Genomic DNA, 16,153 nt, shown 5'->3' with positions numbered 1-16,153 from the left:
GCCTCCCAAATGGTGGGATTAAAGGCATGCACCACCATGCCCAGCTAAGACTGGATTTTTTTTTGATGCCACACTTTATGTTAGAACAAATACCCCCAATAAGGAAAGTATGGATCAACAATTTTTTCAAAGGCTTTATTGTAAAACTGATATAAATGTATATTTTTAAAGTTTGTAATTTGATAAACTGAAGTGATTCAACATCTGATTTTCAAGTACAGAGCCATAAACTGTTAGAGTTTGCAAGATGCTGGAGCAAACTGGTCTCAAAGACTCTGCCAAGAATCTACTCTAGTTAGGTTTCAGACAGTCAAGCACTAAAGAGAATGATATAAGCACTGAAGGCAAGCATTAAGTATCCTTGGAGAAGGAAATGTCAATACAGCTAGGAAGAAAATACAGTATACAGTGGATATACCTTCTGACAATATGGAAATATAACCACTTTTGACAAAAAAGAAGGCAAGAGGCTATACAAAAAAAGTTAAGCTGTTGGTAGACCCTATTGTTATTTAAAATTATGATTATTCCTCTGAAATTTTTATGAGGTTTTTGAATGGAATGGAGTAGATGAATAATAACATGACATTGTAATTCCATCACTCTCTGTATTTTTGGAAATCAGGGTTACTGATATGGAAGAAAGGACATATAGTCAAGACAGAAGAGGGTAAGTAAAAACCTTCTACTCCTGGATAGATCCTGAAAGATTTAGTGTGAACTCATGAGATATTTTAGATCATATTACATGACATAAACATATCATTTTATAATATATGATAAACTTTATAGCATATATTATATAGCATAACATGTAAATTTTATCTCTAGCTACATATATATATATCTCCAACTCTAACCATCAGAAGGTCTTTTAACAATTACAAACCAGACTGCATCTTGCACATGACATCAAGTCAAAACTATAATGTCTCAAGTCTGTGACAAAAAGAGGAAGATGAATACCTGTTACACTAGAGAGTGAAGAAACCATGAAGACTAACAAGGGTAGGCTTAAAGACAAATAGGTTGTCACTGGCAGATAAGACACTTAGGGCAATGATACATGCATAGAATAAAAACCTATGAAATATTCTTAAGTTTAAGAAGTCTCAGGAGGGAGCCAGTCCTGCAGACCCACAGCTGCAGAATCTCCAACACAGGGCAACAACAGGATATCTAAGAGGAGTCCCAGTGAGGGCCCAGCATCAACAGTGTAGTAGAAACCAGAGGCCTCGAACCAGACCAATGACTTTGCAATGACCACTGGCAAGTAAAGATCTGTGGACAAAGGGGTTTACTACATGACTCATGTGTCACACTGCAGCTTCCATGGCAACATTTTTCCTTTTTTCTTTTCTTTTTTTTCTCTTAAGTTTTTATTTTGATGAGGGGGTTGCAAGGGCAGAGGGTGATTCAAAGGGACGGGGAAATGAATGGGATCAAGATGCATGATGTGAAAGACACAAAGAATAAATAAAGTTAAAAAAAAGTCAAAAGAATAAACAAAAATCCTAGCAGAATTTTTTTGTTGTCACTTTTTTTTTCTGGCTTTAAGGGATTGAACTCAGGCCTCCATACATAGTAGACACTGGTTCTATCACTGAACTAAACCCCAGTCTAACTATTTATTACTTGGTGAATGACTTTTTATTGCTAGTATGCAATGAAGCAATCAAGTAACCACTTCTTGTCAGGCCAATGGATACAGGATGATGGTGAAAGATTTGCTCACAGTTTAAGGTGGAGACAGAGAGGCTACATGTTTATTTTGTAGTTGTTTCTTTTGAGACAAGAATCTCATCACAATGTAGCCTCAGCTGGCCTGGAACTCACTATGTAGATAAGGCTGTCCTGGATTTCATAGAGATGCACCTGCCTCTGCTTCCTAACTGCTGAGATTGAAGGCAAGCCACCACCATGCCCAGCACAGTTATTTTTAATGTGGCTACTACCTAAAACAAAGCCTCTAGGAATCCCCTTTACTCATCAAATAAAATGGCTGTGATGTAAAAACACTTAACCACACATCCATGGAAAAGCACTGTTAAAGAATATTTGCTTACTTATGTATTAGGTCTTTTCTTTTGAGATATTCAACTATAAGAGCTTTCTTCCATATGAAAGGATAATGGCTGAAACCAAGTCATGTTTTCATTGTTAAGACTGGATCAGCAGTAAAGGACTGTCAAACACTATGCAAGGAATACATGGCTACAAATAAGGAATATACTAAGAGAAGTTCTAGTGATCACTATCAAAGACTTTTTAAACAGCTGTTTCTAAATCAAAATTACTTTACCATGTCACAGGTTACAAATGCACAAATCTAGCAAATCTTAAAAGCATGTAAAAGAAGAAATACATACACAAAAATATACTTATAATGCTAAGTGTAATTTGACACAAACAGTGAAGAATAAAAAGAATGTGAAGATCTGAGTTTGATCATCATAATTTTTCCATGTTAAGACACATAGCTCCTTTTAAGTACTTACCATCTCATGGTTTTTACTATGGCAAATAAAACTGGGATATATCAAAGTCACTTACCAATAAATGGTTCTCCTTCACACACAAACAACACATCATCATCCCTGGGAAAACCAAAAGTTAAAAAGCCACAATCAAAATCTAGAAGCACATGAATTAGCTGATGACTATCTGAACTATTCCTCAGAACAATACAGGGAACAGGCTTTGTTACCAATCTACCTATATGAAAACTGTTTGCAATGCTCTGGCTAACACTGACTACACTGAAATTCAAACACATTGATCCTGTATATCAAAGTATTTTTAAAGGAAAAAAAACAAAACTCACTATCAAATTTTGTGAATGTGGCCTTATATTAATTGAAGAATATACTATTGTATGTTTAAAAGACATGACTGAAGTCAAGGCAATGTATGTTTTTATTTTAATTCTTTACCCCTAAATAAATCACTGAAATGCTTTTTCAAATAATTAGCAGCTGAGTACTTTAGGAATTAAATAAACTGTCATATTAAGTCCTGGAAAAATGAAACCCTAAGCAACTCTGTTATAAACACCCACTTACTACACATCTACTGTGACTATGTTTAAATATTTCAGATCACCCACCCTCCTGGAATAGCAGTGTAGTCTCCTCCTTGATCCCCTTTGCACCATTAGTGTAACTCAATGACCAGGGACATTCTGTGAGCCAAAAAACACTGTGCAAGCCTTGTGTATTTCTGTCACAGTCACATTCATCTATCTTATGGGGATCATTTGGTGGATCAACATAGAAATACATTGGGTCTTTCTTGGGAATAGAATTTATAACTGAAAATTAGGATGATGTATAACATGCAATGATGTTGGCCAATTATCCATGGAAACTGAGATAAAGAAAAAAACTAAGAAATTTTAATTTATTTAGATTTACATTTCAATTTGTATTTTCTACTTGCTCACTTTGCCAGTTAATGTTTCTAGATTAGTATGGAAGTTTGCCCTCACAGACAAAGAGCAACCTCTAAATTATGACCTGGATAAGCCTCTTCACATCTCAGATGCTCAGTTTCCTTGTTTAAAATGAAGAGACTAGAACCAATTACTTTCAAAGGAAGTCTACTGAAGGGTCAGTCTGCCCTGGAATTCGAATGTAGATTCAGCCTCCCATACAGTATTGTTTAAAGCATCATTGTCTTCACACCATCAATAAAAAAACTCATGCTTTGCCAACCAAATGAGATAACTCAAGTAAAGCAATCCCATTGCTGGTGTGATCTCTACCTAGAGTGTCTCCTTTATCAACCTTGTACTAAATGACTCCCCTTCCCCAAAGCTGTCTCCTCCTTTGAGGAGTGGAGCAAGCCTGACACCTATTTCAAGTGATAATCTACCTGGGACAGTAGAAAAACAAAAAGCAGCTTTAAAAAAGCAATACCACAGACGACCCCTGGTATTACCTCCAGTTAGAATTCTAGTAGTCAACATCAGTTCCTTGTGATGTTTATAATTTAACAATAAACAAGTGCACCTAAGAGATTTTTTAAATTTTAGAATACTATAAAGAAGAAAGTCTTAGTGCCATATCTGAACAATGCAGACTATCGGTATACTAAGGGTTTTCTATCTGATCAACAGACCTTGAGTCCAAGAGATTTAAATTTCAAACAGCTAATTCTGGACAACTTCCCGGCAAAACCCAGCTTTCTTAACAGCAATAAAACTTTTGCATAAGTAAGAAAGCATACGAGCAAGAGGCCAATAGCACACTATTGACAGTTTAAAAAAGGGGAAGCTTACCTGATCAAAGCAATATCATCAATCAGTCCACCTTTTCCATTATATACACTGGTAGCTTTTATGCCAAGTTTACTGCTGGCCACTGAAAGCAAATCAGACAAAGTTCCATATACAGCAACCACCTGTGAACACACCAGATTGATTTGAACAACATAAACAATGAATGTCATCACTGACAACATTTCAGACCATCACACTACATACAAATTAAAACATCCAAAGATCATGGAGATTCTGAGCACTGCCTGTACATAGTTACTTTGCACCTCCTCCTGTAGAGACTCAAAATGAGAGACTAAGAACCCCAACGAAGAGAGGGAGGAAAGACTGTAGAGTTAGAGAGAATGGAGGACACCACCAAATCCACTAAGCAGGGCTCATATGGGCTCATAGAGACTCAAGCGGTAAGCATGGTGCCTCAAGGGTCTGCACCAGGTCCTCTGCACATATGTTCTGGCTGTTAGCCTGGTGGTTTTTTGAGTCTCCTAACTGTGGGAGCAGGTGTCTCTGAGTCTTTCCTGCTCTTGGGACTCTCTTCCTCCTATTGGCTTGCCTTGTCTAGCCGTGATATGAGGGCTTTCGTCTTGTCTTACTGTATCTTGTTTTATCCTGCTTGGTTGTTGTCCCTTGGAGGTCTGCTCTTTTCTGAAGGGAGTGGATTTAGGAGAGGGAGAAGGTGGGAGAGAGAGGGAAGGAGGGGAGGGAGGAGAAATTGGTTGGAATGTATTGTATGAGAGAAGAATCTGTTTTCAATAATGATGATGATGATTGATGATGATGATGATGATGATGAAGAAGAAGAAATTGTGGCCAACCAAAACTAATCTAGAATCTTACTGTTCAACACTAATTCTGAAGATAGACTGGGACTTAAATTTAGATTAGCATTATCTGTCAACTTATGACAAACCCTATGCTTTGTTGATTTAACTGGTAATAAAAAAAAACATGGTGTCTACCTCAGTTTTATGAGGAAATAAGTTGACGCCTACAGCTTAGCAAAGTGCCTAAGCACCGTAAATCCTTATTATGTTGTTCTATTATTATTATTATTCATTTGATGGAATGGCTCGTTTTTTAGGAATGCTTTTCTGCTGTTTAGTATATTATTCAAAAATTCAACTATCATAGAGAAAGTAACAACTTCCCATCTCATTAATTTTTCATGAAACCCAGTTTTTAGCATCTAGCATTCTGAATACAATACTGCTGGGTTATATAATAAACTGGTGTGTCCTGCAATGAATCAGGCAGGGTCTAATACATAATGATGCATGCAGCTGCATTAGCAAGGAGCTAAGAAGGGTCCATACGTGCTCTGGTCAGCTCTAACTGGCTTCCTAGCTCTAACTGAGACAATCCCTAATGGTAACATTGTCACCAGGGTCTCTGAACATTTGAAATAAAAACCACAATTGCAATCAATGCAGAGGGACAAAAACAACCACAGCATGCAAAATGGCTGGAAGAGGAAGAGCCTCTCCTCCCCAGAGCTGAAGCCTCATCCTCATCCTTACAGCACTAGGATTCTGCATGGCTTTCTTTGGCCTGGCATCCCCTCCTGGCCCTGACATCAATGTTCTCTCCATAGTTCTTTTATTTCTGTTGGCATACTATAAAATGAATACAAGACAGAACACGTCTACTTGAAGTAAGCTCCTAACTTAAATGTGAGACATTAAGATTTTATGTGACCTATTTTTCCAAATCAATTAAACTGCTGTCCACTTCCATCCGATTTCTTTGGTTTTTCCTATGCCTTGGTTGTTTTCTAATGAATAGAAGGCCACTCACCACACTCCAGTGCCATACTGACAACATGAGGATATTTAATTTTAATCCAGTAAGCATAGTTAAAAGTTTTTTAAATAAGATTTATTTATTTTATTTATGGATGCTTTGTCTGCATGTACATCTATCTGTACAATAGAACAGGCCGTCTGATCCCATGAGACTAGTTATAGATGATTCTGAGCTACTGTGGCTGCTGGGAATTGAACTCGGGGCCTCTGAAGGAAAGGCCAGTGCTCTTAACCACTGAGTCATCTATCTCTCCAGCCCTGCTTAATTAAAAGTTTTAAAAAGGCAGTTCATTAGCTGTACTACTCATATGTCCAACAAGCTCATGCTCCCATATTCAACAGCACACATGTGAACTCTCTACAGTCACAGTTCTACTGGACAGTGCTGTTCTAAGCAACAGGGTAAAGTAAACAATGCTGAAACACCTATTTTACCTAGGGAACATCAACCTGTAGTAACCAAATGAAGAGAGGGGCACTGCCAGCTCTGGTGGTTTGAATGAAAGCGGCCCTTACAGACTCATATGCTTGCATGCTTAGTTTCCAGTCAATGGAACTGTAAGAGAAGGACTGGGAGCTGTGACCTTGCTGGAGAAGGTGAGTCATCAGGGGTGGCCTTTGAGATTTTGATAGCCATGCCATTCGTAGTGTGCTTCTCTCTGTCTCTTGAGTGCATCTCAAGATGAAAGCTCTCAGCTACTGCTCTAGCACCATGCCTGCCTGCCTGCCTGCCGCCACGCTCTCTGCCATGAAAGTCATAAATTCTAACCCTCTAGAACTATAAGCCCCAAATAAATACCTCCCTTTATAAGTTACCTTGGTCATAGTGGCTAATCACAGCAATAAAAAAGTAATCAAAATAACACGTTCCCTGTTTTCAACTTCCCATTAAGTCAACTTTGAACATACGACAGGTAAACCCCCACAAACTGACTGGTAAAGCCTATTCACAAGATGCTCAAAACCTGATTGGTACTTTTATGTTGGCTGGAAAACTAAGGAATCAAGGTATAAATTGAGTTCGACTTTTTAGTTTCAATAAATCAGTTTGAACACAGCAGCAACTATATTGTACTATTCAGTTGCAATTCTTTTTGCGTTGGAGAAACCACGATGAGGAAAAGCTACCTGATAGCTGAGGAAGTGACTGCTATAACTGTATGGGCATGGTTAATTTTAATTTAAACACTATTTTCAAATTGTAACCTGTTATTTAAGTTTTATTAATTAAACTTGTATGTGCCTTTAAAATATCATGTCTAATATTCTCACATTTTATATAACATACTATTAATACAAAATGGTTAAATTATGCATACTGATTTATCTAACCAAAGCACCATTAATAATTTAAACTGAAAATGGAGAACTCAATTCACTCTACCTTCAATTTCAATAGAGTTCAAAAGTGAAAATGATTTTACTCCTAAAATAAAATGGTCTATCTACTCTTGAGGTCAAGGACACTATTAAAAATTGAAAATTCTAGCTCGGTGGTGGTGAGGCACGCTTCTGATCGTAGCACTCAGGAGGCAGAGACAGACTGATCTCTGAGTTCGAGGCCAGCCTGGTCTACAGAGTGAGTTCCAGGACAGTCAGGGCTACGCAGAGAAACCCTGTCTCAAAAGAAAAAAGAAAATTATGATAGTATTAAATGGTGGAAAGAAAACAATCAGCAGGAAGATAAGTACTGCTAGTGGGAATATAAGGACCCACAATGACTTCAAAAAACAATCTGCAATTCCCCTCTAAAGCTGACTTGGTGGGAGGTGGGGAAACAAGGGCGTGGAGGAAGGCTTAACGGAAATCAAGAGTTTGTGAAATAGCTGTATGGAAAGCTATGATCTTGTAACTCAAGTAGCAAGTATTATCAGAGAGGGTCGTACACAGGCCACATGAAAGAAGGGGAACTGGAGGACTCTGGCTAAAGGTTTAGTGAGGACGGGAAGGTAGACAGGGCGGAGAGGGGAACAGGAGTGGGTTCACCAAAACTCAAGATTATGAAGAAGCCTTATTAAAAAAACTCGTGTGTGTGGGGGGGGGGGGGGGGGTGGTATCCTGCATGGGTGGACAATGCTGCTCCAGAACACATGGGTCATTAAATAGAAATCTCAGTGTCAGGACATGGTATTTATCTGGGCTTCAGGGAGGCCCTAGAGGTAACCAAACAACCATAGACTATTGCCATCACTCTTGGTTATCCACCATAATTAGATGGTAAGACTCTACTGCTGAAGATAGGACTCATTTTAGATATAGAACATAAGAGAAATTGACCTTGACTGACAAAGAAACACGCTCCCTACTGTCTAGCTTACAAAGTACCAAAAGGTGCTATGCAGGACACTGAAGGGAAAAAGACATCAACAGTCTTAATTCAGTGCTTGATCATATAATACAGACTTGCCTGGTAGGATGTGTCCTGATGTAATAGTGGTGTGACAGTCACAACTATAAATATGGCCAAAAGCTCACAAGTTTAGAGAGGAACCTATTGCTGTTATGTTAAATTTTCAGGCTGTCAAACTGAGTTATAAATATTCATGTTTATACTCATAGATTAATGTTGCTCAACTTTGGTCAAGGAAGCTTCTCTTTTGCAGTGGGTAACAGTTAATAGAGAGACTCAAAGTGAGAAGTAGAAGTGACTGTGAGTACTCAGTTGTGGGTGAATCATCTAACTTACCCCACACACACCTACACCCACATCTTAGGAAGCATCTAGGAATAGTGGGAAGAGAGAATGTAAGAGCTAGCAAATGAGGAGGAGTGCTGAGTAGCGCTGAGAAGTGCTTGACTTCTGGACATAACTGTTGCACACATCAACTCACAGTAGCTATAGTTACCTGCCAAAGACCTGTACCATCATATCAAGCCAGTCAAAATTTCAACATGAATGGGGTGAGGCCTTGGTGGAGCAGCTATTAGCAGTTGAGGCTGCTGGGGGAGGTAGAGTCACTTTACTTCGAGGACATGGTTAGGGCTAGGTTGTCTATACTCAAGTGGATGGTCCCATGACCACATCACGTGCATATGAGCGGCATTTACTGGACTCAGGGGGCTACTTTTTAAAATATATATATCTGGAGGGGGGTTGCATGTGAGTGCAGATGTCTGTGGAAACCAGGGGCATTTGATGACCTGGGGCTGAAGTTATAAGGCTGTTGTGAGCTACCTGATGTGGGTGCTGGGATTCAAATCCTCTACAGGCAGTAAGTACTCTTAACTCCTGGGCCATCTCTCCAGAGATGGGGAAGGAAAGGGTGAAGGGGAAGGAAAGGGTGAAGGGGGAGAAGGAGAGGTAGTTCTCAAATTACAGCCCCAAACCTGTAATGTAAGAATCACTGAGAACTGTGATAGAATGCTATATCCCAGCCTCACTCAGCCCTACTGGGGTTGGAGGACGGTGGCGCTGTTTTTAAGTTTTCCCAGTGGTTCTGTGCCTGAAGGACTCTAGGAGTATTCTTTATGCTAGAGTATACATACAGTAGTATAGGTGATACAAGTCTGTTGACAGGAGAATGGATAAACTATGCTAATATTTTATATATGGACTTCACTTAAAGCATTGAAAATGCAGACATTGCCACTAATTGATAGAAATATGAAATGAAAAAGTCGAGTTTAGAAAGACTAGGAAAGCAGCAAAGAGAAACAAAATTAATGTCTTCGTAGGATTTTCCTTTCATTTTTTATATTGCAATGTTCTGTATACCTCAAATATATTAAGAAACAAATGAGCTTGCCGGGCAGTAGTGGCACACGCCTTTAATCCCAGCACTCGGGAGGCAGAGCCAGGCAGATCTCTGAGAATTCGAGGCGAACCTGGTCTACAGAGTAAGTTCCAGGAAAGAAGCAAAGCTACAGAGAAACCCTGTCTCAAAAAAACAAACAACGAAAAAAGAAGGCCAAGCTCTTACTGAGGTTTGGATTCCAAGAGTCAGATTTTTACCTCTAACAACGTAATGAGTTGCAGTCTGAGTATATGATACCAACCACACATATCTGACTTGATATCAAAGATAGAAGGGAAGCTCTTTCTTGGACTAAGAATGCAGACGTCAGTACAGAATACAGGTTATTTCCTGTAGCTGCTGCATTTGGCATGGAGGATCACACTCAAACAGTACTTGGTAAGCGGTAGCTGAATGATTGAATGCTGTTTACAAAAAGCTGGTGATCTGCCCATCTCGTTATTGGTGGCACTAATACAGGGTTGCTCAGGCCACATGTCTTATTTAGATGTCATTTCATGTTCTTAATACTACCCTTTACAGGGAATAAATAGTAAAGATATCAAAGGAAATGGGGAAGCATATGGAGCAAAGATGGACAGTGTAAGCACAGCTGACCTTTCTGGAGCCAATAACAGCCCCCTCCTCCCTATGATTCAAATGAGTCAGTGTTTGGGGAGTATAGTCCTCAAAGCCCATCAGTAGAAGAGTTTTGGGCTCATGTTCAATCAGCTGTGTATTTATTTAATTGTAAACAGTATGCTACTGTCTGGAATGTTTTTCTAAATGATATCTTTTTTATTTACTCAGATGACAAACTGGCCAGCAGGGACCTTTTAAATATTTATCATTAATTTTAGTGAGATTCTGCTAAATATAAGGTTGCCTTTAAACAATAAAGGTTTTTATTCTTTTTCATGTGTGTGTCTTCAGGTGTGTAGGCACCTGTGTGTGTTCAGGTGTGTAGGCACCTATGTGTGTTCAGGTGTGTATGCGCCTGTGTGCACATGCACGTTGAGGCCCTAGGGTGATCTGAGGAGTCTTTTTGCCATATTCTTCACCTGTTCGCTGAGGCAGGGTCTCTCAACTGATCCTTGAGTTTGGCTCCATGGGCAGCAAAGCTAACCAGCTTCCTCCTGAGAGCCCTCGTCTTTACCTTCAGAGGCTGGACGTACTGGTGGACTACCATATCCACCTAATTACTGCTTCTCAGGATCCCAACTCTGTTCATCACATAAGCCGCTTGTACAAGGCTTTTAACCTCCTGGCCTCGAACTCACCTGGCTCTGCTTCCCGAGTGCTGGGATTACAGGTGTGTGCCACGGCTACCCGGCAACCTCTAAAAGTTTTTAAAAACTAAGACAAAGTAAAAAAAAAAAAAAAAAAAAAAAAAAAAAAAAAAAAAACCCAAGACCATTTGCCGGCATATACAGGAAAATACATTTTTTTCAAGTCTTAGTAATTAAAATGACCTCATACCACTGGATAAAGTCAAAGAACCATATGACCCAAAGAAGAAGCTGACTATTAATAGCAACGATTAAGAGAAACTTCAAATAATTTTCTTAAAACATGGCACTCTTCGGTTTCTGAGACCCTTTTATTATTGTTGTTGTTCGTATTATTATTATTATTTTAACTTTACAGCTAATGCCAGGAAAAACAGTAAGCTCTGCCACTTTCTCAGTGTTTACTGTGCTTGCATAATTAATACTGGCTTCAATCTGCAGTTTCTTTGAGGTAATCTTGTAAAGTCACTTGGCATAGTTGATGGCTTATTCAGTTAAGACGGAATGATGTAAATCTCCAATGTTCTTACAGGCGTCTATGTATCTCATATGTCAAGGAGAACCAACCGGTACTGGCTATCAACCTACTCACATGTGCAGGCCTCTGTTCTGGAAGAAAACAAGACCAGCTCGACAAGTTCAGTGACTAAAGGCCTGCATGCTTTTCCACATTAGAAATTACTTTGTTTTTAAATAAAAATGAAAATAATATACATTCCTTCCTAAATCCCAATGGGTCATCTTATACCCTCCGTGGTATTTCATTTCACTTAGGAGAAACCAGCTCTTTCATCAACATTAAGAGCACTTATCAGTTACACAAACAGGAAATGCATGTTGATACCCTGATGCACGGTGATGTGATCTGTGCCTTCCTACCCCCCAGCCCATAGCCACAAAGCAAGCAGTAAGAGGGAAACCCATTCGGAAAAAAAAGATTATTCTCATGACTAAGGGATTAAAAACAGAAAGCAGGTAAGTAAGGAGACAATCTAAAGGATATATCTACTTTACAGACAGGAACCCAAACTATTTCAGAGTGGCACTTCATTTGGGAATATTTTAATGAGCATCCACGCCATGTTTACGACACCCCTGATTAAATACAGTTGCTATGTATATACAACATATCCATCCATATACATATGCAGGCAGTATTGTGATCTTGTCAAATAAGAGTCATTTTAGGGGCTGGAGAGATGGGTCAGCAGTTAAGAGCACTGACTGTTCTTTCAGAGGACCTGGGTTCTATTCCCAGGACCCACACGGCAGTTCACAACTGTCTGAAAGCCCAGTTCTAGGGATTCTGACACTCTCACACAGATAGACATGCAGGCAAAACACCAGTGCACACAAAATAAGAATAAATAAAATTTAAAAAAGAATCATTTTAATATTTTTTCCATCAACCGAAAGGAGAGGAAACAGCTTCAGAACCTATGTTCTCTAGCTGAGTAGGAAGGACTGGGGCATACATAGTTTCTTTGAAATATTAAATGTCAGTATTCTTCACTTCAGACTTTGCCATCTTTGTTCGTAAAGCACATGCATGCACAATTATTTGAGATGCACTCTCCCCAATCTTCTGAAATTTCAAGGTATTTTAAGTAAGATTTAAATTGGAAACTCACAGTCAAACACAAAGTTTAAAACTTTTCAGAAGGTTTTTTTAAAAAATTAAAATAATACACAGAGAGCAACTCACTCAATTGTTGGACAATACAATGCAGTGGATTCGGAAGAAATTTAGAGTGGAGGATTCCTAAGGGCCTCTAAACACTTGGACTTCGTGGAGTACCACAACACAGGCCAGCACTGGTGAAAGTGATCCCCAACACAACTGTGAACACTGGGTCTACTAAATCTCTCAGTAACCACACAGACTTTAGTTATGAAAACCAGCCAACTCGGGAGTTGGTAGAGGAAAAGTTCACGATCAGAACTGATGGAGCCTTTGCTTGCGGCACATATTTCTGAAGCACTGGTAGAGAGCTTATGCCAATACTATTTCTGTATGAATAGCAAATTTTAAGAAAACAAAGTTGCAAAGCACAAACCTCACTGTGGTTCAGATTTCCAGAGTCCCTTTATTCAAAACTACAACTAGTCAAAAAGCCCCTCTCCCCTCCTTAATGCTCTTGAATAGTCTTGCTATGTACACGTGTAGGAATTAAGAGTTTTCTGGCCAATTAGTAGAGTGGGGCCAATGTACCTTGAACTGAAACTTTAAAAGGCTTCATTACTTCTGAGCCTTTAAACAGGCTTCCTTATGTGTGGGTCGGTCATTTAACCACACATTACCAGTCCGCCAGAAACAGCCAACATTTTCCAAATAACTTTCAAGGGTGGGGCAAGAGGCTGCTGTAACATCGGAAAAATATTTAGCACCACGCCCTCCACGGAGGCCTAAACGCAGCAAAGGCTACTGTCAAATCAAGTCATTCTGGTCTGCTGTCACCGTCCTCAAAGTGACCAAAACAAGGCGACACAATAAAACGTGTACAAAAGTTTTGCACAGTGTCAGGGCAGGGGGTCCCCAGGCACCTTGAAAGAGGAGGGAAGCATTGCAGACCAGGTCCCCATTCTGAGGTTGTCACTCAACTGTCCCCTGGAGTTTTCCTTCTCCCGACCCGGCCAGGGTCACCGGCCTCGGTGATCTCTACCTCCTCCCGGGGCTGAGCATTACTCAGCACGGATAAGGACAGGAGGGTGCAGCGGGAAGGTGGGAGGGGACCTCGGCCCGCCGCTCAGGTGACAGCGGCGCCCCGGAGCTCCGGTGGCCGGGCTGCCGGGACCTGTCGGGGACTGAAGGGTCCCCAGGTCGCGCCCCCGCCGCCGCTTACCTTGCCGTTCCTCGGGCTGCCGTTCAAGAACAGCGTGACCCGCCGCATCGCGCCGCCCGCGCCGGGTCCTGAGGGAGCCGCCACCCTCGCCCCCGGCCCGCCGCCCGCCGCGCTCCGCGCCCGCGAGACCCCTCCCGCCTCCCACCCGGACTCTCCGCCCTTCGCCACCTTCCTGGTCGGCCCCACACTCCTCACGCACGCACTCTCAGTCCCACACCCCGGGGTTGGCCGATCCTCCTTCCCACCCCGCCCCTAGGCTCCTTAGCCTGCTAGCGGCCCTTCCCCCAACCGCGCCAAGACCGACACGGAGCAACGCCAATCAACGCTCGGCGCCGGCCAGCGTTCAGCCAATCAGAGTTCGGCGAGGGGGTGGGCTTAGACTAACGCCTGTCGGCGGAGGGAGGAAAGAGAGGCTGAAGGCTGGTTGACGGAAAGGAGTATCAGCGAATCAGAGTAGAAGCTACTGGCAAAGGGTGGCTCTAAGCGTTACTGAGCAGGCGTACGCTGGAGTGTAGGCAGCACTCATTTGCATATAGAGGCGGAGTCTAATGAAGAGGCGGGACATTGAAGTTCCATACACCAGTCAGCACCTTGCTCTGCTTCAACCCCGCCTACCACCCACCCACCAAGGTAACGGCTGGTGTCGGGATTGGCTAATGGGGGAACTAGCCATCCTGCGGATACGTCGCGATTGGTCTAATGATTCATTTTCGAAGTTTGCAGCAGCCAATCCAAAGGTGAGAGGCGGAGTTATCAGCTAACTGAAGTGTTGCTCCGCGGGACTCAAAGGTAGTCCCCGGGACACTTATTTTCCCGCAAGTATGTCTCGCTAGGGGATCATCAGGGATGGCCGTGGTTCTCCGGGGATACACGAAGGTCTCCCTGCGGCGTCCGAGAGCGCAACGGTGAGGACTGGAGGGAGCGGGACGCACGCTCGCACATTGGACGACGGCTCCGGGAGATCCCTCCGCGGGGGCGTGGCCGCAGTTTGAATTTGCTGGCGGGTAGCGAGGCCAGTTTGCTTCGTCCGGACGTGGTGTGTCCAGGCGTGCGGCGGCCAGCAGGAGTCCAAGCCGGCTCCCTTCTGGGACCTCTGGTGCTTTCTGCAGCGGAGCCTGCGCGACGCTTGTCGTCGTTGTCTGAGGGAACGCGCGGGCCTCGAGTGTAAGAGGTAGGTCTGTTATCCGGTCGAGGTCCAGGGATGAAAAGGCCCGACTTGTCAGGTAAGGTCTGCGTTGTTAAGTCAATAGCATCTCTTTAACCAGGACGCCCCGAATTCTCTCCCCACATGTTCCTCTAGTACAGATTTCGTTAAGAGTTCCATCGCATTCTTTTTGACTTGTCGTGGGATTATTTTTCACTTTTTATTCTTGTTTCTCTTTAACTCCTACATCTCCAGATGGATACGAGTTCACACGACGAACCGCTCACTGAATCCAAGGAGTGTGCCGTTAATAATTCTGGTATGTTGGTGACCTGTTGCCTTGGTTAGATGGAAGGTTTGAGCGTTTTTCTTGATTGTGTTGCTTAGCTCTGCGACTTGTTGTGCGTTTTCAGAAAATGCCTCTTTTATCTTGGGATCCGGGAAGCTTGTAACCCCTCAGAAGCATATAGAAGGCGAGACTCCTAATCTTTGCACCCCCAGTACGTTTAAGTCACCTTTGGACTTCTCCACAGTAACTGTGGAGCAGTTGGGAATCACACCTGAAAGCTTTGTTAAGGTCCCTTCAGGTAAGAGAAGTTCTTGTATTGCACTTTTTCAGTTTTAAAAATAGCTGTGGTAGGCCTCATTGTACGTGTCTATATTGACTGACTTTCTTGCTGTGCATGTTTATATTGACCCTGCAGACTGGCTTGTTTGGGGAGACTTCTGTGCTCATCACAGCTCACCATGGACAGCAGGGACCAGAGGGGTCCTAGGACTCCCAACATGAGCTTTCCTAAGTCATTCGGTCTTTGTGCCACCCAAGAAAACATCCTATATGAAACTAATAGGAAGTCGAAAGGCAGTTAAGAAAGGATAGCACTGACAGGTTGTGTACCTCATTCAAAACTCACAAACAGAACATTGATCCAGAGGCTGATTTCCTTCCACTTCAGGAAGAAAATTCACCTGTCAAATCTGACCTAGATGGAGAAAGAAATATGGGAATGGAGTTCTTTGAGTAATAGGACAGCAAGAAGGATATCATAAAGAAGGATAATG

At 41.8% G+C, this 16,153-nt stretch overlaps 2 protein-coding genes across 3 annotated transcripts in view; one reads left to right on the top strand and one right to left on the bottom strand.

The window, feature by feature from the left end:
• The window catches only part of Kctd9 (potassium channel tetramerization domain containing 9), a 30,136-nt gene extending 15,903 nt beyond the window's left edge, over positions 1–14,233 (bottom strand). For both annotated transcript variants that reach the window (XM_036199358.1, XM_036199359.1), the window contains exons 1-3: positions 13,948–14,233; positions 4,280–4,401; positions 2,554–2,597 (exon numbers count right to left, since the gene is read on the bottom strand). In XM_036199358.1, the coding sequence (XP_036055251.1) occupies positions 2,554–2,597; positions 4,280–4,401; positions 13,948–13,995 (214 nt within the window). In that variant the 5' untranslated portion in view covers positions 13,996–14,233. The remainder of the gene's footprint in view (positions 1–2,553; positions 2,598–4,279; positions 4,402–13,947) is intronic.
• A 1,113-nt stretch (positions 14,234–15,346) lies between these two features.
• Cdca2 (cell division cycle associated 2) overlaps positions 15,347–16,153 on the top strand; it is a 32,971-nt gene continuing 32,164 nt past the window's right edge. The window contains exons 1-2 of the mRNA XM_036200096.1: positions 15,347–15,410; positions 15,505–15,678. Coding sequence (XP_036055989.1) covers positions 15,347–15,410; positions 15,505–15,678 — 238 coding nt within the window. The remainder of the gene's footprint in view (positions 15,411–15,504; positions 15,679–16,153) is intronic.

The sequence above is a fragment of the Onychomys torridus genome, chromosome 9 (genome assembly GCF_903995425.1).
Source record: "Onychomys torridus chromosome 9, mOncTor1.1, whole genome shotgun sequence".
In the NCBI taxonomy this organism is placed as follows: Eukaryota; Metazoa; Chordata; class Mammalia; order Rodentia; family Cricetidae; genus Onychomys; species Onychomys torridus.
This window is presented reverse-complemented; position numbering and strand designations above follow the sequence as displayed.